Source organism: Triturus cristatus, chromosome 8 (genome assembly GCF_964204655.1).
Source record: "Triturus cristatus chromosome 8, aTriCri1.1, whole genome shotgun sequence".
In the NCBI taxonomy this organism is placed as follows: domain Eukaryota; kingdom Metazoa; phylum Chordata; class Amphibia; order Caudata; family Salamandridae; genus Triturus; species Triturus cristatus.
Window position 1 is genome coordinate 411,702,717 of NC_140591.1, and position 21,336 is coordinate 411,724,052.

Sequence of the window (21,336 nt, forward strand, 5' to 3'; positions counted from 1 at the left end):
TTTCCATCATCTTAAAAGATTGTTCATAAACAGAATGATACAAAAATGCTAACACAGCGATAGCAGGTACAAATCCAAAAATGAGAGACCATAAAACCAATTTGTATATTTCCAACATGTGACAATATAGAAATACAATAGCTCAATAATATAAAGAATTAAATATTTCTAAGATTAGCTACTGCACGATCCTCTATTCATTACCATCCGTAAAACTGTGAACCCTCTTCCAGAAAACTCATGGTAGGGAGTTTAATACTGCCTCAGTTACGCCACTCCTTACAAACTGCAATGATGCCCCATGTGAGTAAAGCAAAAAACTTTTACCAAATGCGAAGGGAGAAATAGGCTACACATCATATTCATATTCATTAGACACTAGAAGCTACATTCGACCTTCATACATAACTGTCAAGATTCTGATAATATCATGGGATGAAATCAGCCAATCTTGACACTAAGCAGGACTTCTTTGGACGGCTGAGGAAAGTACTCAATTGATTTTATATATAAACTTATCAGAGGACAACCACTGCTATCATCTATTGTGAGAGGTGAGCAGGAGCTCAAGAATCTGTTCCAGTTTTTGTGGGTGCAGCATCCAAAATGTGAGACTGGGATGCCCGGGCCTCATTTGTGGGTGAGCAGCAATGGCACACCTGGAAAAGAGTGGCGGCTGTTCCGGTTGCCCACCTCTTGCATTGCCTGCATCATTTTGCGTGAAAGGAATGGTAGCTTTTCCACAAGCAAAGTTGTCAGGAAAACCTTCTTTAGCACGGCAACTCTGATGCAATTCCTATCAACATTTTTCGTGTTGTGTCGTGCCATGTAAATTATGATGATCTCAGATGAAATAAAACTCCCAAAGTGCAGGGTATTTTTTTTTTTAGGACACCCCTACTCTGGCAATCTGTTTTGGGGGAAAATGAAAGTACCAACATCCGATCATGGCATTGTGGACCTGCTGCTGCATGCCAATACTTCCCCGTAACTTTACTTCTTCACCTTTACCTTTACTTCACCTGTTATCCCTAAACTTAAACAAAACACTAATCATCTACTTAATTTTAATAATAATTTAATCATAATTTAATTACATTAAATGTCATTATAAATAACACTTACCCTGACCTTAACTGTAATTTTTAAACAATTTAAATATTTATCTTTCCCCCGCAGCCTAGGCGGGATGCTGATCCGGGATGGCCGGTTATAAGTGGACCCAATGTAAATTGTTTGTAATAATACTATGGTCTCAGATATACTGTTAAGTTTGTGCCAGCACAAAACCTCGGACACACATGTCTGAATGATGTCTAATGTGTTTTAACCTTGTCCCAAATAAAAAGTTTTATTAAAAAAAATTATAAAAAATATTTATCTTATTTCAAGACTGCCACTAACCCATACCTAAATGAAATGACATTAAAATATGGGTGTTATCATAAATGTATGGTATCTCTAAATCTAGCACTATTTTTTATTTTGTTTCTTTATAGAATGCAAGTTCTATACTTCTAGACTCAAAGCCATTTGCGTCACTTTCAATCTTTGTCACATTTATCATGTCACACTTGCCTGATTTAGGCATCACTTCTCACATCTTTAAGACAGGTTTCTGTTGGGCACAATATCAATAATAGTAAGTAAGTTAAATTAAATTATAAAGCGTTTTAATGTTCTTCGGGGACTGAGCCTGTGCTACAGGGAAACCTCAAATAAATTCAATAATTTGTTCTTTTATCTAACCTTATTACTTTTCTTTGTCTCTCTTAACAGGATTCCAAAGCTTAAAAGTAGATATTTCTGATAGATCAGTCAACAGACTCTAACCTCATCACTTCCAGTGGATAAATGTGAATGAAGAAAATGAACGCATAGGCACTTGGGAGCGAATCAGTGTAGAGAGCTGAATTTCGCACAACTTACAATTTATAGCAAAAAGAGAGAAAAAAATGTAATTGAGAGACAGTGTTCACTTACCTGTGTAACTGCAAATATTCCCTGGGTCGGTTTAATAAATGGAGGAATCTGTCAACTACCTTGTTCTTTCCGACACCCTAAAATGACATGAAAACAACAGCCTGTTAGAACATAGTGCGGCATCATTCAGCCTGAACTTTGCACAATAATATTTTATGTAAAAATTGTTTCTGATACCAGATTGGCTTGTTGGGAGGGGGGGAGAATCCCTTTATTAAAATAGAGGGAAAAATTATCAGAATGAGATCCAAAATAGACAGGATTTCTTTTTTTTTTTTTTAAGTAAAAGAGCTCAAGGGTGGAGTGCAAGCCATGACACTTACAAAAAGTATAACACCATGGTTTCGAACATGTAAAATTGTATGAGTATGTGTCCCAAGAGAACAGGTCAGATTATAACTTGTAAAAAGGAACTAAAAGAAGGGGGGTGCTGAGCTCATTTACGTGCAATGCTGCTGCAGCACTCCAATTGATTTATGTAGAAAACAGTAAGTAAAAACATTTCCAGTCATTGGCTAATTTGACTAATGTGGTGAGCTACAAATTTAAACAAAGCAAATTTTAATGATTGGAAGTTATCAACAATTATATCAAGGATACAAATAAGGACACAAGCCCCAAGCTACTTACTCAAAGAGAGCAGTCAGTTTAATGAATCGCAGCACGCAAGACCGAATCTGTTCATCAGTGCGTGCTGCAGCGAGGTACGAGGGAATGAAGCAAACTGACAACACGTCCGAGCAAGAATGTTCGGTTCGCGAAGTGAGAAGAAGATAAAGATGCATCGGCCAGGGGTCAGTAACAGTGAGGCGCGACAGTATTAAATGCAGAGCTGCCACCTTGAAGTGGTGCATATTCCTACCAAGGAATATTTCTATATTTGGTATTGTAAGAAACCCAAAATTAGTAAAAAAAATTAAACCAGGAATCCGGGTCAAACATTACATTCAAGGGCATTAACTGCTGAATGCAGCAATGTTGGAAACATGGCCAGTATGATACAAAGGGAACAAATGAGTCAGTTAGGTGGGATATGAGACCCTATGTTATAAACAGACCCAATTGAGGCACAATATTTAACATTAGAAGAAGGTAGAATACCAAATAGAGGGACTAACCAACTTACGGGAAAGGTGTGATAAGTATAACGATTCACAGCTAGACTAGGAAACAAGTGCTGTATGTTATAATTGGAAGACTGTCGCAAAGAGGGCTAGCCGGGAGTATGTGTAAGCTGTTCCAATCATATCAGAAATTAAAAAAGGGCACCAGACAAGGTCCTCTAATACTAAACATAGTCTGAAATATGTAATCATGGAGCCATCATTTTAAGACAGTCAATGGATTAACATGCAGTTCAATAAATAACACTTGATCCACAATCAGAAAAAGCGATTAACATGGAATTCATTAAATGCTTCTTGGTTCTCAGTCAAAAAGGAGGAGAACAGTCAAAGACACAATTGGTAGAGAAAAGAAGATATATACAATCCAACAAGAGATGTAAAATTACAATCCTGGTTTCTGGAAACACGGGGTAACAATGCGATCCTTAAATCAATGAGTTCCATTCCTCTTAAGTATTTATACTTAGTGAAGTGGCAGAGCATCTCATGAGCCATTTCAACTCTCACCTATTGAGCAAGCACTGTATGTCTCTTCCTCTTGGAGGAAGTTTAACATGATCAATAACTTGCTATGAAACAGATGTTTCCGAGTAAGATATGTTTGTGAAATGTGTCACTGAGGGAGCATTCAAAATCTGTCGCCTGATACGACTTTTGTGTTGCATTCTCCTGTCTTTCACTTTTTGAGTTATTTGGGCGATATAAATGAGATTACAGACATTTGATAGGATTGATGACGTTCTTGGAAATACAATTTGCGTCTCCACGTTATTCCTGTAACACGGAGTTCCAGCCAAATTCAGCCAAATGCCGCATGGCAGAATTTTTTCCCCACAGGGCTCCAGAAAAGCGGGCTTTGGCATCCCCTAGCACGATGTTCTAACACGGGCGGTAGCAGTCAGAGGGTAGTTTCTTGAGTAGATTTGCTGCTTCTCAAGAAGAATTTCTACTTGAGCGGCAGCAAAATCAATTTGAATGGCTGCATGCTCTTGCGCACCACATGGTACCATTCACACTGATTTTACAGCACTACTTGCACTACTGGCACTAAATTGCAGCGCAACATGCATTTTTCTGCCTGTTGGTGGAACTCCAAGGAATCTCTACGTTTTTATGTAACCCAGTGAGTTACAGAGGTTTTGGATGTTTTGAGCCTATTCAAAAAGGCATGTAAGAGGAAGTAGAACATTGCTTTTGTAAAGCTATTTACCACATTTATAAATGCAATTTGTGAATCCTTCACTTTGTATAGCCTGTGATATATAGTGCCTGCTATGTATTCTGTGCTATATATCATGTGCTGTATAACACTGAATAGTGAATGAATGAATGAATGAAGTTATATTTATATAGCGCGTAACTACCCGAAGGCCTCGTAGCGCTTAAGGACAGCAGAGCAGAAAGAAAAAGGTTACTGGAAAGCTGAGAGAAAAAGGAAGGTCTTGAGATGTTTGCGAAAGTGAACAATGTTGGGTTCGCTGCGGAGCGTAAGTGGAAGGGTATTCCAAAAATTGGAGGCATTCAAAGTGAAAGACCGACCGCCCCATTTTGCTCTGCGGACTTTTGGGGGCGCGGTAAGGAAGGTGTTACTAGACCGGAGAGACCTAGTCGCACATTGTGTACTGCACTCTGTACCATGTACTGCACATTTTGATCTCAGTGACCCATGCTAAACATGCTGCACTCTGCACACTCTCATTCTAAGGGTGTGTACACCTTCTATTCACCAGTTTCTTTATGTACAGCAGTAATCCTTCCATGCCTCTCTCTTTAGATTGTACCTCAAATAATTTCCCCCTTCATGGACATACGCTTTGCACCTGACCCCAATCCTTTTTTATAGGCCACAGATATGCTCACGTACCAGTCACTGCAGACATCTTTAAAAGCACCACAACTCACAGAAGCCACAGTGCGGAATCTACTGGTGGAAAGTAGAAGAGAAAGGTTTTTTACTTTAGTGGGGGGATTGTTCCAAACAAAGATGGCAGCACTGCTATGAAACCTTCAAGATGGGAGTAATCCACGAAAGGAAGACTGTCATGAACTAATGCCTAGTGATGGGGACACTAGTAGAACCTTTTGGCGCAAAGGGGGAACCACATCAGTCAGGGTGGTTTACGCTGGTCAAGATTTCATCTATGTGTATGGAAGTTGTAATTGTTATTTCTGGCCAAAACCGTTTTGAATTAACTACTCTGAATTCTTTAGTGGAGCAGACAAGGGTTATTTGTTTGTTGTGTTTGCCTAAAAGTTGTGGAATTTTGCGTACGGGAAAATTGTAAAGGGGGTAAATGCTGTAAGGAGTAAGAGTTGTGTCAGAAAGAACTGTGCTGAGATAGGTCAACTAGTATAAAGTGTTGCACTGGGATTGGTTGGTGAGACATCAGGTGCTGCGTTGTGATTGGTCCACGAAGGAAAGGATTGTGCTGAGATTGAGTGCGAAAATCGACCTGTACCGAATTGTAACTTGGACAAAACAGAGTATTTGAATGGGAAATGTTCATTTCATTGTATCACTGCTGTAATCATGAAATGTTTCAGAGCCCTTAGAGATTTAATGAGACATGCTGTGCGAGTTCCTGTCTAGGAACGCGAGGAAGCTCCACAGGAAGGTATGTCAGGTCACTATATGGTGACAATCATAGGGCTTCATGCATGTTTGTGGCTTTGTCAATGGCACACGATCCCTGAAAAGGAGGGAGCATAAAGATTTCCACAATATGGCACATTTGATTTGAAGGTTATTGAAAATGTAAGGGGAATACTTTATGATATGAAACCAACACCTATTCCTGCACAATATGAAGCATTAAATGCTTGGGAACGTGCAGCACATGCAAGGGAGAAAGAAAATGATCAGAACAGAGCCAAAAGAGCAGAGTGTAATTACGCTGATGTTAAATTGGACAAAGAACAATATAGATGGAGGAAAGGTGTAGTTGATTAGAATGTTACCAGCACTGACAACAGAAAAGCCTAAAAAGAATTGGTAGCAGGGAAATGAAAATGATGATACTGCACTGAAAACCGACACTGATAGTGATTCTGAGGATATCTTGGCTGCCCTTATGTAGCTCCATCATCAGATTCAGATAGCGCTACAACATCTAGTGGTACGGTTGCCACAGCCCCGGTTGACCCACATTTAGTTCAGATTGGGGGATCACTCCCAGCTCTTTTGATTGCCGCTGCACCTGCTGAAACAGCCACTACTGTATTTGCTCCAGGTGTTTCTATTGTGCCAGTTCCTGCACCAATGTCAGTTATATCAGCTCAGACTTTAGCGATTCCTGTTGTATCCACACCAGTAAACATTGCTACGAATCCTGCTACGAAATCTCTGAGAGTAGAGGGATAGGAGATACAGAGACACCATCCACAAGTCAAGGAAGGACTAGACCACAAGACATACCTAAACTGAAGGTGGAACTGGAAGAAATCATTTGGGGATATTTAGACAATCAATATCAGGAAATTAACTGATATACCGGAGTGAGAAAATTACAAGGTGTGCAGCTACTACACATGAGAAATTAACAGAATTGGCAGAGAACTACAAGGTAGATCTCTCTAAACATATTCCCTTGCAGAAAGGTTTCAGGGCACAATTAGATGTTGAAACGATTGTCACTATGTAATCTTCAGGATTGAAGCTACCCAGTGCCGCATTGATTAAATGCATTCAAAAATGGAGCGATTGTGCAAATTAGAGACCAAATGGGCAAAAAAGCAGGGAAAGAAGAAGAAGCAAGCGGATTGTGTAGAGATAAATTGTAAACCACCTCCAGTACCCCTAGATGAAGATGAAGCTTTGACATTCCCTATTAGGGACATGCCAGGTGGAGGGTATATTCATGTACCATGGAGGTGATCTTGTGATATTCGCAAACAACTTTCCTAACCTGAGAGAGAATTCTGCCCAATGGTATACACAAACAAAGTGGGTTCAGAAAGGGTTTCAAAATCAGCTACCCGTAGGGAATGTTGGTAGAGTACAAGGTGTTGGTTACCAGAATGGAAGTCAAATCGTGCAAGGTGAAGTTGGTGTTCCACAAGGAAGAGGTTGAGGTGTTCCGGTTGATCCAAATTCAGGGGTAGGTATTGTGACAATGAAGAGATCGACTTCTTGTCATTATTGTAACAAGCTTGGGCATTGGAAGAGGGAAATCCTAATAGAGTAAGCGGTGATAGGCAAGTGCAAAGTGTGAATGCAATCCAAATGCAGAATGTGTCAGTTCATGGAATGCACACTCCCCAATGATGCAGGTCCCACAAGCTCCGATGGCTCCACAGGATGTGGGTAACCCCAGATTTACTATGAATCAAGCACCAACAGCAAACCTGAATAGTTTTCCGAATCATAATACATTTAATCAATTCTCAATGTTTGAGAATGAGAGCTTTGACTCTGACAATTTGCAATGACGATGCATGTGGGGGGATGATGACTGTGTACTTGGCGCAGTCCTATAGGTAGACCAGAGTGGTCCATTTGTAGATGGTGAGATAAATGGTCACCAAATGTCATTCTTTATTGACACTGGAGCTATGCATTCCACTGTTAGAACAGTGGAAGTCCCTGACCTACCTTTCTCAGGAAAGAAGATCCAAGTTTTAGGCGTCACAAATTGGTAAATAGCTAACCCTATCTTAAAGAAGATTCAAGTCGAAATAGGCTCATTTGAAGAGGATCATCAGTTTGTTGCGTGTTATTCAAGTCCTTTAAATCTGTTAGGAAGGGATGTTTATTGCAATTGAAATGGCACGATTTACTGTACACAAGAAGGTGTTGAGTTTCACACATGATGAAGATGTTGAATTTAAAAAGGACAGACAAGGAAAACTTGTTAGATTGTTCCCTGTGAGAAAGGTAGAGGACTTACCTCCTGATTTATGAGACACTTTGAAACCTGATGTATGGGATTTTTCAGGGAAGGACATCAGACTTATTAAAGGAGTAGAACCTGCCCGAATAATGATTAAATCAAATGCTGAATTTCTGAGAAATCTACCATACAATCTCACTCAATCAATGTTACAACAAGAAATTTTGAGAGAAGTAGTCGGAAGTCCTTGCAACTCGCAGATTATGGTTTACAAAAGCCAAAAGGCAAATATAGAATTAGGCAGGGCTTACTAAAATTATTAGTATAGCCATCCCATTTTGTTCTCTTGGTACTGAATCCAGCTACAATATTGTTTCAGATTCCCTGTTAGTGGTTCACTTTTGTGGCTGTCAGGCATTCTTCGCAATCTCACTGCATGGGGCCAGTCAATTTCTGTTCTCATTTAAATGTCAAAGCAGAATTTTGGCATGGTGCAGAGCCCCACAAGGGTATACAGAAAGTCCATCAATCAAATGCCTTGCAATTCGGTTCTTGTACAGTATATTGATGACCTACTTGTTGTGTCAGGTACCAAGAAGCCTGGAAACAGGATACCATTGCCCAGCTAAATCACTTGGCTGAGAATGAACATAAAGTGTCCCCAAGTAAGCTGCAATATTGGCAATTAAGATGTCCTGTATTTAAGCCTTCTGATTGAGAAGGTAACAAAGAAGGTGCGCAAGAGAACTACTGCAATTGTGAAAATGATTCCACCTAAATCGCAGAGAAACGTGGGACTGTTTTTGGGAATGGTGGGCTACTGCAGAAAGTGGGTACCCAAACCTTTCTCTGGTGGCTATGCCTTTACTAAACCTGACAAACAAAGATGTGCCTGATCCGCTTCCATGGGACAACGTTTGCTTAATAGCATTCCTAGAGCTGAGACAAAGTCTCCGTCGTGCCCCGACTCTGGGAATGCCTGATTACAGCAACACATTGACTTTGCTTTGCAGTGAGAGGCAGGGCTAAACTCTCTCAGTGCATACTCAATTGCATGGAGGTTCTTGAAGACCTGTGGCATATGTTTTAATTACCCTTGACCCTGTTGCTGCAGGACTGCCCAGTTGCCTTAAAGCGGTTGCCTCGGTTGGTGTCAGCATTGAGAGAATTAAGAATATAGTCATGGGACATCCTCTTAGAGTAATGGCCCCTTATTCGGTGGAACGTTTGCTCACACAAACCAAAACACAGCACATAGCAAACAGCAGACTCACAAAATATGAACAATTGATTCTTGCTGCAGAAAATGTCACTTTGAAACAATTCAAGACTCTTAATTCAGGTACATTGTTACCACTGCCTGAAAATTAAATTGATGGGGAAGAGGTTGAGCCTGACTGTCTCAACGTTATGGATTTATGCGCCAAGACCTGATATTATGGATGAATCCCTAGTTGAGCGCAACTATGTAATATCTGCTGACAGCTCATACCTAAGAGATAAAAATGTAGCTTTTGCTGTCTGCAGAATTCAGGAAGTGGTAGAAGCCTCATGGCTTCGAGGGGTTACTTCTGCTGAAGTGGCAGAACTGGTTGCTCTTACCCGAGAATGTTATCTTTCAGAGCAATTGCAGGTGACAATATTTACTGACAGTCAATAAAGCTTTGATGTAGTCCATGATTTTGGACAGTTATGGTCACAGAGGGGATTCATGACTTCGTCTGGATCTCCTAACTGAAATGGAGCATATATGATGAGACTGTTGGAAGCATTACAACTGCCACGAGAAATTGCAGCTGCTAAATGCATAGCCCACAGGAGCGTAGATTACGTGACTGTTGGAAATAGATATGCAGATGAAGTTGCTCAATATTGTGCAATTGTGGCATGCACATTTGCCTAGAGAATATTCAAAAGAATCTTATGAGGCATCACATTTGCAATGTTGTTGTCAGTTGCCGATACTTGGGAGGAAATTAAAAGATTGCAGGAAGAAGTGTCAGAGGCAGAGCAATAAGGGTGGGTTAGAGCAGGATGAGTTAAAAACACAGATGAGTTTAGGGGTCTCAGCTGATGGAAGATCCGTGACGCTTGATGGCCTTTTATTCCCAATGACAAGGCACTTTCATGGCTCAGCACACATCAAAAGGGATGCCATGGTGAGGCTGGTCAGCAAATTAATGTAGGGAGAAGAACCCCGGTAACCATGAGTCACACAGGTAGATCAGAAGGGCCATTTAACAGAATTAAGTTGGATTTTATCGAAATGCTTGTTTGTAACAGTGCTTTTGTGAGCTGATGTCAAGGTTCGGATTTCAGTTTTTTCTGGAGTTAGACCGAAGGACTCATTTAATAATCAATCAATCAATCAAGACATTTGTAAAGCGTGCTACTCACCCAGAGGGTCTCAAGGCGCTAGGGGGAGAGGGTCCGCTACTGCTCGAACAGCCAGGTCTTGAGTTGCTTCCTGAAGGAGAGGTGGTCTTGGGTCAGGCGGAGGTGGATGGGGAGGGAGTTCCAAGTCCTGGCTGCCAGGTAGGAGAAGGATCTTCCTCCCATGGTGGCTCTTCGGATGCGTGGAACGGCGGCGAGGGCGTGGCTGGTCGATCGTAGCTGGCGGGTGGGAGTGTAGAAGGTCAGGCGGTTGTTGATGTATCTGGGGCCCAGGTTGTGGAGGGCCTTGTGTGCGTGGGTGAGGAGTCGGAACGTGATTCTCTTGCTGACGGGGAGCCAGTGCAGGTCTCTCAGGTGTCCAGAGATGTGGCTGTGTCGGGGGATGTCAAGGATGAGTCGTGCGGAGGCGTTCTGGATACGTTGGAGTCTTTTCTGTAGTTTGGCTGTGGTTCCGGTGTAGAGGGTGTTTCCGTAGTCCAGTCGGCTGGTGACGAGAGCCTGGGTGACCGTCTTTCTGGTTTTGGTGGGGATCCATCGGAAGATCTTTCGGAGCATGCGTAGGATGTTGAAGCATGATGATGAGACGGCGTTGACTTGTCTGGTCATCGAGAGGGAGGAGTCCAGGATGAAGCCCAGGTTGCGTGCGTGGTCCGTAGGTTTGGGTGCGCTGCCCAGGGCGGGGGGCCACCAGGAGTCGTCCCAGGCGGAGGGTGATGATCCCAGGATGAGGACTTCCGTCTTGTCTGAGTTCAGTTTCAGGCGGCTGTTCATCATCCACTCGGCTACGTCTTTCATCCCTTCGTGTAGGTAGGTTCTGGCGGTGGCTGGGTCGTTGGTGAGGGAGAGGATCAGCTGAGTGTCGTCGGCGTAGGAGATGATATTGAGGTTGTGTTGGCGTGCGATGGCTGCGAGGGGGCTCATGTAGACGTTGAAGAGGGTGGGGCTGAGTGATGATCCTTGCGGGACGCTGCAGATGACTTCAGTGGCCTCGGATCTGAACGGGGGGAGGCAGACTCTCTGGGTTCTTCCGGCGAGGAACGAGATGATCCAATCTAGTGCCTTCTCTTGGATTCCGATGTTGCTGAGGCGCTGTACTAGGGTGCGGTGGCAGACAGTATCGAACGCTGCGGAGAGGTCCAGGAGGATGAGGGCCGCTGTTTCCCCGTTGTCGAGCAGGGCTCGGATGTCGTCAGTGGCTGCGATGAGGGCGGTCTCAGTGCTGTGGTTGGCTCGGAAGCCGGACTGCGAGTGGTCGAGGGATCCGTTTGTCTCGAGGAAGGCGGCAAGCTGTCTGTTGACGGTCTTCTCGATGACTTTGGCAGGAAAAGGCAGGAGCAAGATGGGGCGGTAGTTCTTGAGGTCGGAGGGGTCTGCTGATGGCTTCTTCAGGAGGGCGCTGAGTTCGGCGTGCTTCCAGCTCTCCGGGAAGGTGGCGGTGTTGAAGGTGCAGTTGATGATGTCCCGGAGTTGGGGTGCGATGACGGAGTCGGCCTTGTTGAAGACTTGGTGGGGGCATGGGTCGTGGTGATCCGGAGTGGATGGTGTTCATCGTGTGGATGGTGTCTTCGGTGCTGACCGGGGTCCAGGCGCGGAGGGTGGTGGTGGGGGTCGTCGGTTTGGTGGTTGGGTGCGTGGTCTGTGCGCCGAAGCTGTTGTGTATCTCGGCGATCTTGCGGTGAAAGAACGAGGCAAGTGAGTCGCAGAGGTCTTTTGAGGGAGTGATGTCGTTGTTTCCGGCGCTGGGGTTGGAGAGCTCTTTGACGATGCTGAAGAGTTCCTTGCTGTTGTGTGCGTTGTTGTCTAGTCATTCCTGTTGTCTGTAGTCGGGTTTTTTCGCCAGGCTTTCTCGAAGGTACGGCAGTTCTTCTTGGAGTTCTTGAGGTCGTCATTGAACCAGGAGGCTTTCTTGCTGCCGGGCCTGCTGGGGTGGTTTTTCAGAGGTGCGAGGTCGTCAGCGCAGTTGGTGATCCATTGTGTGAGGTTGTTGGCTGCTTGGTTGGGGTCCGTTGAGCTGGTGGGAGGGTTCTGGCTCAGTGATGTGGTGAGCTGGTCGGTGGTGATCTTGTCCCAGCTCCTGCGGGGAGCCTGTTGCGGGTGGTGGTGAGTCGTGGTTCTTCTGAAGCTGAAGTGGACGCAGCTGTGGTCTGTCCAGTGGAGTCCGGTGGCGTGGCTGAAGGAGATGTACTTGCTGGAGGAGAAGACTGGATCAAGCGTGTGTCCGGCGTAGTGGGTGAGTTCACCAGTTGCTTGAGTCCGAGGTTGGCGAGGTTGTCCAGCAGGGTGGTGGTGGTGTTGTTGTCGTTGTTGTTCTCCAGGTGGAAGTTGAGGTCCCCTAGGAGGATGTAGTCAGCGGAGGGGAGGGCGTGTGGGCTGATGAAGTCTGCGATGTCTTCGCTGAATTGAGTGCGGGGTCCTGGGGGTCTGTAGATGAGGGTGCCTCTGAGTGTGGTCTTGGGGTCGGTGTGTATCTGGAAGTGAAGGTGTTCGGCAGCTGTGAGGGTGTCGTCGGAGTTGGTCGTGATGCGGTTCTTGTGGACGATGGCGATGCCTCCTCCTGTCTGGTTGACGCGGTCCCTCCGGGTGATCTTGTATCCGTCCGGGATGGCGATGGCGATGTCGGGTGCTGAGGAGGCGTTCATACATGTTTCCGTGAGGAAGGCGACGTCTGGAGATGTGGTGTCGAGCAGGTTCCAGAGTTCCACGGCGTGTCTGTGGACGGAGCGGTTGTTGAGCAGGATGCACTTCAGGTGGTTGCTGCTGGTGCTCGGCTTGGCGGGTGCAGTACAGGTCCGGATGCAGGAGAACTTGCAGGAATGGCAGCTGATTGGTCCGTGGGTGCGTCTAGGGGTGGCTCTGCAGCAGTCGGGGATCCGGCCAGTGTTGAATGCGATGAGAGTGGCGGCGTTGTAGGTCTTGCGGGTGGGCTGGCATCTGCGGGGGCCAGGGGGTCTGGCGCTGGGCGCGGGCCAGGCGCTGACGGGCGCAGACGGGCTTGCCTTAGGCGCGCCAGCAGCGCGTCCGCTGTGCGGCCGCTGCGCGGCCTCCATATGAGTGGGAGAGGGAGGGAGGAGCAGCTTGGAGGTGGGAGCGGGCGGCCAATGGGGTGCGAGGGGGGCGGAGCTACGGGACGCGGTGGCGGGAAACGGGCGTCGAGGGGGAGACGCGGTGCGCAGGGAAACAGAAGACAAAAAGGATCACAATCTGGGCAAAAAAGGAGAGGGGAACAATTCAAGGCAGCAAAGGACACGGGTACAATGGGGGCGATTACAGGCACTCACTCGTGGGAACAGAAGGGAAGGAGGAACAATTCAAGGCAGCAACAAGGCACAGGTACAATGGGGGCAATGCAGGCACTCACTCGTGGGAACAGAAGAGAAGGAGGACACTGGCACTCGAACGCAGGCAGAAACAATGCAGCAGCGGATAGCGGTCACACAGGGGGCTGCGTGGCGGTGAGGGGAGCGACCTGCCTGGTAAACAGGGTCAGAGGTCGCTCTCTCTACCGCTGCGCGGCCTCCATATGAGTGGAAGAGGGAGGGAGGAGCAGCTGGGAGGTGGGAGCGGGGAGGCCAATGGGGTGCGAGGGGGCGGAGCTACGGGACGCAGTGGCGGGAAACGGGCGGCGAGGGGGAGACGCGGTGCGCAGGGGAACAGAAGACAAAAAGGATCACAATCTGGGCAAAAAAGGAGAGGGGAACAATTCAAGGCAGCAAAGGACATGGGTACAATGGGGGCGATTACAGGCACCCACTCGTGGGAACAGAAGGGAAGGAGGAACAATTCCAGGCAGCAACAAGGCACAGGTACAATGGGGGCGATGCAGGCACTCACTCATGGGAACAGAAGAGAAGGAGGACACTGGCACTCGAACGCAGGCAGAAACAATGCAGCAGCGGATAGCGGTCACACAGTGGGCTGCGTGGCGGTGAGGGGAGCGACCTGCCTGGTAAACAGGGTCAGAGGTCGCTCTCTCTACCGCTGCGCGGCCTCCATATGAGTGGGAGAGGGAGGGAGGAGCAGCTGGGAGGTGGGAGCAGGGCGGCCAATGGGGTGCGAGGGGGGTGTAGCTACGGGACGCAGTGGCGGGAAACGGGCGGCGAGGGAGAGACGCGGTGCGCAGGGGAACAGAAGACAAAAAAGATCAAAATCTGGGCAAAAAAGGAGAGGGGAACAATTCAAGGCAGCAAAGGACACGGGTACAATGGGGGCGATTACAGGCACTCACTCGTGGGAACAGAAGGGATGGAGGACACTGGCACTCGAACACAGGCAGAAACAATGCAGCAGCGGATAGCGGTCACACAGGGGGCTGCGTGGCGGTGAGGGGAGCGACCTGCCTGGTAAACAGGGTCAGAGGTCGCTCTCTCTACCGCTGCGCGGCCTCCATATGAGTGGGAGAGGGAGGGAGGAGCAGCTGGGAGGTGGGAGCGGGGAGGCCAATGGGGTGCGAGGGGGGCAGAGCTACGGGACGCGGTGGCGGGAAACGGGCGGCGAGGGGGAGACGCGGTGCGCAGGGGAACAGAAGACAAAAAGGATCACAATCTGGGCAAAAAAGGAGAGGGGAACAATTCAAGGCAGCAAAGGACACGGGTACAATGGGGGCGATTACAGGCACTCACTCGTGGGAACAGAAGGGAAGGAGGAACAATTCCAGGCAGCAACAAGGCACAGGTACAATGGGGGCGATGCAGGCACTCACTCGTGGGAACAGAAGAGAAGGAGGACACTGGCACTCGAACGCAGGCAGAAACAATGCAGCAGCGGATAGCGGTCACACAGGGGGCTGCGTGGCGGTGAGGGGAGCGACCTGCCTGGTAAACAGGGTCAGAGATTCTTAGAATACTATGTGTGGCATTACAAGTGAAACAGAGATTACATTGTAGCTACCTACCTGAAGCTTCAGGAATAGTCAAATAGCTTAATGACACACTGAAATCTCATTTAGCCAAATTATGTGCACCCACTTCTCTGAAATAGCCAGATGCCTTGACCTTAGTGATGATGAGTTTCTGAAGCACATCTGACAGAAGAACAGAATTGTCACCACACAGAAAAACTCATGGGACGTGCCGTGCGACAGCCTGCTGTGCATGGAAATGAGCTTGCAAATATCACAGATGACATGATTCTTGACTATTTCAAGGGATTGGCGGTTGTGGTACGATCTGTTGTCAGCTGATTGGAACTGCTACTGCCATCCCAAATCAGGAGCAATGCCATGACCTTATCCCTGGCGATGGTGTCCTCATAAAAATGCACGTTCGAAAATCCTGTTTGGAGTCAAGGTGGAAGGAGCTCTATCAGGTGATCACAATCACCAACACCACTGTGAAGTGTGGTGGGATACTCAACTGGATTCATGCCTACATAGCCAGAGGGTGAGATGCCCACTTTATGAGGTGGTAACATTTGAACTGAGTCCACAATTTCCTGTGTCCATACGTCCTAAAGGGCCAGAAGAGGGTGAAATTCATCAGAAATCCTCACCTATCCAGGTTTCTGAAATCTAACAGAGTGGTGTGGAAGCATCCCCTGATCTGAAATCTGAAACAGGGGACATTGCAGAAACATCACAGGTGCAACCAACTGATTGTGGTGAAGGAACAAGTGTGAGAAGTGGGAAACTTCAAAAGAGAGGGGAATGGCCGAAGAGCAGGAGACAATTAAAATCTAGTGTCAGTTGAACGCATACCACAAAACATCGTCGAAGAAACAGAATCTAGTGGTGTAAGTGATACTGAAGAAGATCAACCAACACCTAGGAGATCTAAGGGAACAAGAGTACCTTGTTGCAGGTATTCAGCACCTAAAAGGACTTATAATACAGACAAGTGTGCCTAACCAGACAGCCTATGAGCCAAATGAAGTGCAAGCAGAAGTACTTGACACACCATGATATGCCACTTTATCACAGCACATGATTACAACTCTTGAAACAAATTCATAATTTAACTTGACTCATTTGATATTTGATTGATTCAATTTAATTTAACATTAACTGATTCTTTAAACTATGAACTGTGTCTGAAGTGAACTGTTGAAAAGACTGTGACAACTAATAAAAGTTAACATAACATGTTAAGAAAATAAAACAAATAAAAATAATTAAGAAGAATTCCCTAGGACCAAGTCTGCAGTAGAGGAGATGCCTCATGAAGATTGCAGATTATAAGTAGAATGAAATAACTGCAAACTAATGATCAAAATATTTTGCTCATTCTGCACAAGTAGAAGAAAAGCAGAATATTAAATCCACATGCTGCTATATTCTACTGAAAGTCTGACTGTAGACAAAAATGTGTTTCCTTACCAAGGCTAGATGTAGAATAGCAATTGCTATAACCTTAACAGTTGTTCCGCTAATATTTATAGTCCTCTTACTTGGTCATAGTATCACCATGGAGATAGAAATTCTTAGATTCATTCCTGTACCTCCATCAATTGTACATGCAATAGAAAATATAAAATTAAAGGCAACATTTACAGAAGCTTCCGAGGGGGGTTTCACATCAAATGTTTATTCTACATTAATTCAAGAGTACATTCAAAAGAACACACGAGCTTTAGATGCTAAGGTTTGCTATGTCTGTGCACACTTTATCTGCTTCAGCTACCAAGGATGTGAGCTACCAGCATGCTCCACTTTCATACGCAGTTACATGTAGCATATTGCTTAGTTTATTTTATAGGTAGAATCATTTTGAATATTATTTTTCAATGATCACTTTATCCTTTCTGAAGTCTCTCTTCACAAAAGAACAAATCCTCACCCACAGGTTAAGGAGATGCAAATAGCTTGGTTTTTCTATAGGTCTCCTACAAAGATAGACACTGTTAAGGCAGATGAACAAAATTTGACATGCTCTAAGAGTCCATTGAAGAAGAAATGTATCCAAGCTTTGGAGGAAAAGGGAGCTCACATGTTTCATAAGGCAACAAAACATGAAGAGGTGTTAAAACAAATGTGTGGAAAGAGGAGGAAGATGAGTAAAAATGAAAATGGTATATCCCAGACTGAAATTAAACAGATGCAGAAAGGAAAATTATGCTTTTACAAGAGAAGGTATTACATCAGAACTAGGCACATGGAGATAATTAGCTGTGAACATACATTTGAACTTCTTGGAGTGCCTGTTCAAATATTAACTGGGGAAGAGCCAGTTATCCCTGGAGCATACTTTATATGTGGACAAGATGCATTTTTCCAATTGTCTGCTGATTAGGAAGGTGTGTGATATTCAGCTTTTTTCTTTCTAAAATGTATCATGTGAATATCATAGAAGCTTTGACAATTAATCCATCTCGTAGACATAGACGCAGTGCTAACGATGGGACGCAATTAGTGGGAGATATTTTTAGTGCAATTATTCCCCCAGTAGGAGTAGTCCTAAATGACAAGAGAATTAGAGCTTTCGTCAATAGTGGATAAATTAGTCACTAGCACATCTAGAATTAGCAGCTATTAGATCAATAGTTTTGCAAGATCGTTAGCTTTGAACATATTGATGGCAGAAAAAGGCAACGTCTGTAGAGATTTGAAGGCACAAAATTGCTGTTCGTACATACCAGACAAAAGTAAGTCTACAGAAGAATTTACAAAGAGCATTTCTGACTTAAAACCTAAATTAGATAGCCTAGAAACAACTAGTGTTTTGGGAACCTTAGGTAAGGGCGCTTCTGCTATAAGTAACTGGCTTGGAAGTATTGGTAGTGGATTTTTAGATATTATATTAAAGACTATATTGATTATTGGCATTTGCTTAATAAGCTTATTTGCATTATTTTAGGGATTTCTTTGTTATTTTGTGAAAAGGAAATAAGAAAGAAAGAAAAAGGCAAAGAAGAGAAGAAATAGAAATGGAAGAAAGAAAGGGTAAGATGTACCAGGAATTGAAGGAGATGGAAAGCTTAAAGGGTAAGATAGATGACTCAGCAAATGAAGGAGGTGCACCTTGAAGATACATTTGGGTTAAAATGTGATACCTATTCTAGCCATCAGAGGGTGGAACTGATAGAGCGAATGTCCTCATTTTGCAATTTAAATGCATTTAATTCAAAAGTGCAAAAATCAATGCTGAATAACACGAGCATAATAAATGCAAATTTGTAGTAGGTAATCATATTTAGGAATTATAAGAAAACACATGAATTAACATATTGCATTGACTTAAGTTTGCCGAACTGCCGATGGCAATATAAATGTCGACTGTACACGTTGGGGTTAAGAGGACTATTTTCGTGTTTTGTAAATGCTGTTTTGCACAAGACGTTTTTCTCTTTCCACTGCAGATGCTGTAATTTTCCAGAAGTCTTCTGTTAGCTAGTGAATAAGCATTTGTTATGTATAAGACAAATGATAGTGAGGTTCTCAACGGGGAAAGAGGAGATGGCAGAAAGTGCAACTCGTGGGAAGAGCTGTCTGAACTACTAAATCTGTTAAATGTAACAGACCAAGGACATAGTTACATAGCCCACTGTGAAGACGTGAGAAACTGGGGAGTTTACCTGCTCCTAGAGTTTGCTCGAGACTGATTGGTACGCAGGAGTGTGGAATCAGAAAATTGTTGCCATTAATATTTTGATTGAATTATATTAACGTGTTCCACAGATTAGAGAGCTTCCCCCTCTCTCAAAGAGGCCTTCGGAGAGCTTGCTGCAGAATTTAGGCGGCAGATCTTAGAGATTTCCACTTTGATCAGAGAATAACCTTTCCAGCCTCTGCTAATTTCCACTGTTTGTGTGCTCAGGCTTCATGCCTATGCATTTTATTCTCTCATCAGAGCCCTTCATTTGGGTTCCTGAAACTGACACCTAACCCTGCTTACTGAAGATAATCATTCTTTAATGTCCAAAACTTCATTAATTCAGATTAAGGATTTTCCTTAATGGAACACACTTTCTGCATTTTCTCTATCCTATTTGTAATTCTTACCAATGTGGTATTTTGACTTGTATAGAAATATCAATTTATAGCTTATTTGAATCTGTAATAATGATGGCTGCATTCTAATATTTACTGGATTAATGATTCTTTTAATTGGTTAATAAACCCTTTAAACTTACACAAAACATCTTTGTCGATTCCTGTGAAGCCCCAGTTAGACTTCACTGTTCATGGTATTTGATGTAAATGATAGCTCCTTAGCACCTCTCCTTGTTGCCTAACAAAGTTCCATACGACCAATGACGGGGATTATCTGATGATTATACTCGACAATTAAGATATAAGAATCCCTGCTCCGGCACATTGCAAGAAAGTACCAAAAGATAAAACCTCATCAGATGCTAGCTTTTTTGCAGACTGCAGTCATCCTCTCTTTAAAACATGTGTATCAGTGCATTCAAGCAAATAAAAACGGCACCACATGCTCTAATCAATTTAATACATGAGTTTATCAGCGTATTCAAGCAAATTAAAAACAACACCACATACTCTAATCATTACCCGTGTCAACTTTGGAAACACTATTCTCGCTGGCGCCCCCACTATCCTCACTAGCATCACTCAAAGCTGTCTTTCTTTTTGAATTCGAAAGAACTTCACTTGCTATCCTTAAGAGTAAGGACTGAATAAAAATCAACAAGGCCATTCACCTGGTATCTGGTATTTTTACACGTGTGAGGTTTGGGTACAACACCCTGTTTAAGAAGTTACCAGTAATAAAAGGTACTTTAATGTTTGACATAAGTCGCTGATATGAGACTGTCCCTGGAGGGCTCCCTTATCGTTCCTTGTAATTTCCAGCTCACATAGGAGCACACACTTCTCCGGTGTACGCAGTTACCTGTATACTGGTTTGTGGCTCAACGTATTCCCTCAGACTGCCTTGTTAATTAGTCTCCACTCGGGATGTCGATGCGCTGGGGATTAGTATTCCCCGGCCACGCATGCGCATTGGGGCCAGTTTGTACGCAGGCGCCGTCCCCATATGGGACAGAGGAACACCCCGGAACTAGAGCACGCCCACGGCACCTATGCGCTTTGTTTTTTCTTTAAAATCTTCCGTCGCGCGGCCACTGCTGCTCATTTGACTTGGCGGCGGCAAACGATAGGTGCATGGGCGCTGGCTTGTGTGATATTTTGTGAGTAAGACATTGAACGATGAGGATGTGCGACCTAATTTTCAACTTTGAGCCTAATGCTCGTACCTTTGGATGTATATTTATTATCGATATACATACTTTTGTTATGTCTGTTTTTGCTAGCCCGGCATGGTGCGGGCGTCTACCGCCCACAGTCTTTGGAGCGAGTGCAGTTTATTTGGGAGGTAAGGACTTCCTCTAGAAAGGTGTAGGTTTCTCTGATGGAGGTTATTGACCCTTCTGGGGATTTGGTGGGGCTAAGGGTACCCTAGTTTCATTAAGGGGTGGGCTAGTACTCTTCCTCCCCACAGTGTGGGCCCCTTGATAATGCTGGCTCACCATATTACGGCCCTGAGCCTTTCTTACATGTCCTGTGTTTAATTAGGGGATACCTTACCCCTCTGTGGTCTCGTGCTGTTTTCTTTTCTCTTTTTTTGGGGCATTGGTATGTGGCGCACACAGCTGTGGCACACTATGCTGCATTAAGCAACGCTAATGCACATCCGATGTACTTTCTTTCTTTTCCTTTCTGTTCTAGGTTGTGATCAGGAGCAGTACAATGACCCGCCCTGACATGTATAATGGGTATTTATCTTTTAACATTCCTTCACGTGCACTTCACTACACTCTTCAATCCTGGTCCTGAAGAAGCGCCAACGACCGTTTATGGCAACAGAGGCGTGAAACATGTTGACCATTTCTATGATACCGCGGCACAAATGTGCCCCTTGGGATGATACTCAATTTATGAGCTTTTATTCTGACAAGGGTGCTGCTATACACTATAATTTTGTCAGGCCACCCTTGGTCAATTTTAAACCACGATGCACGCACTTTGTTACCCGTATTTTGGACCCACACCCCACATACCCACATGCACCATCCGGCATGTCTCAAAAGATCTCCGCCAAAGTGACCCT

General features: G+C 44.7%; 1 protein-coding gene across 1 annotated transcript in view; it reads right to left on the reverse strand.

Annotated features, from left to right (window-relative positions):
* The window catches only part of VWA8 (von Willebrand factor A domain containing 8), a 1,291,603-nt gene that overhangs the window by 696,247 nt on the left and 574,020 nt on the right, over positions 1–21,336 (reverse strand). The window contains exon 21 of the mRNA XM_085621802.1: positions 1,984–2,060. Coding sequence (XP_085477928.1) covers positions 1,984–2,060 — 77 coding nt within the window. The remainder of the gene's footprint in view (positions 1–1,983; positions 2,061–21,336) is intronic.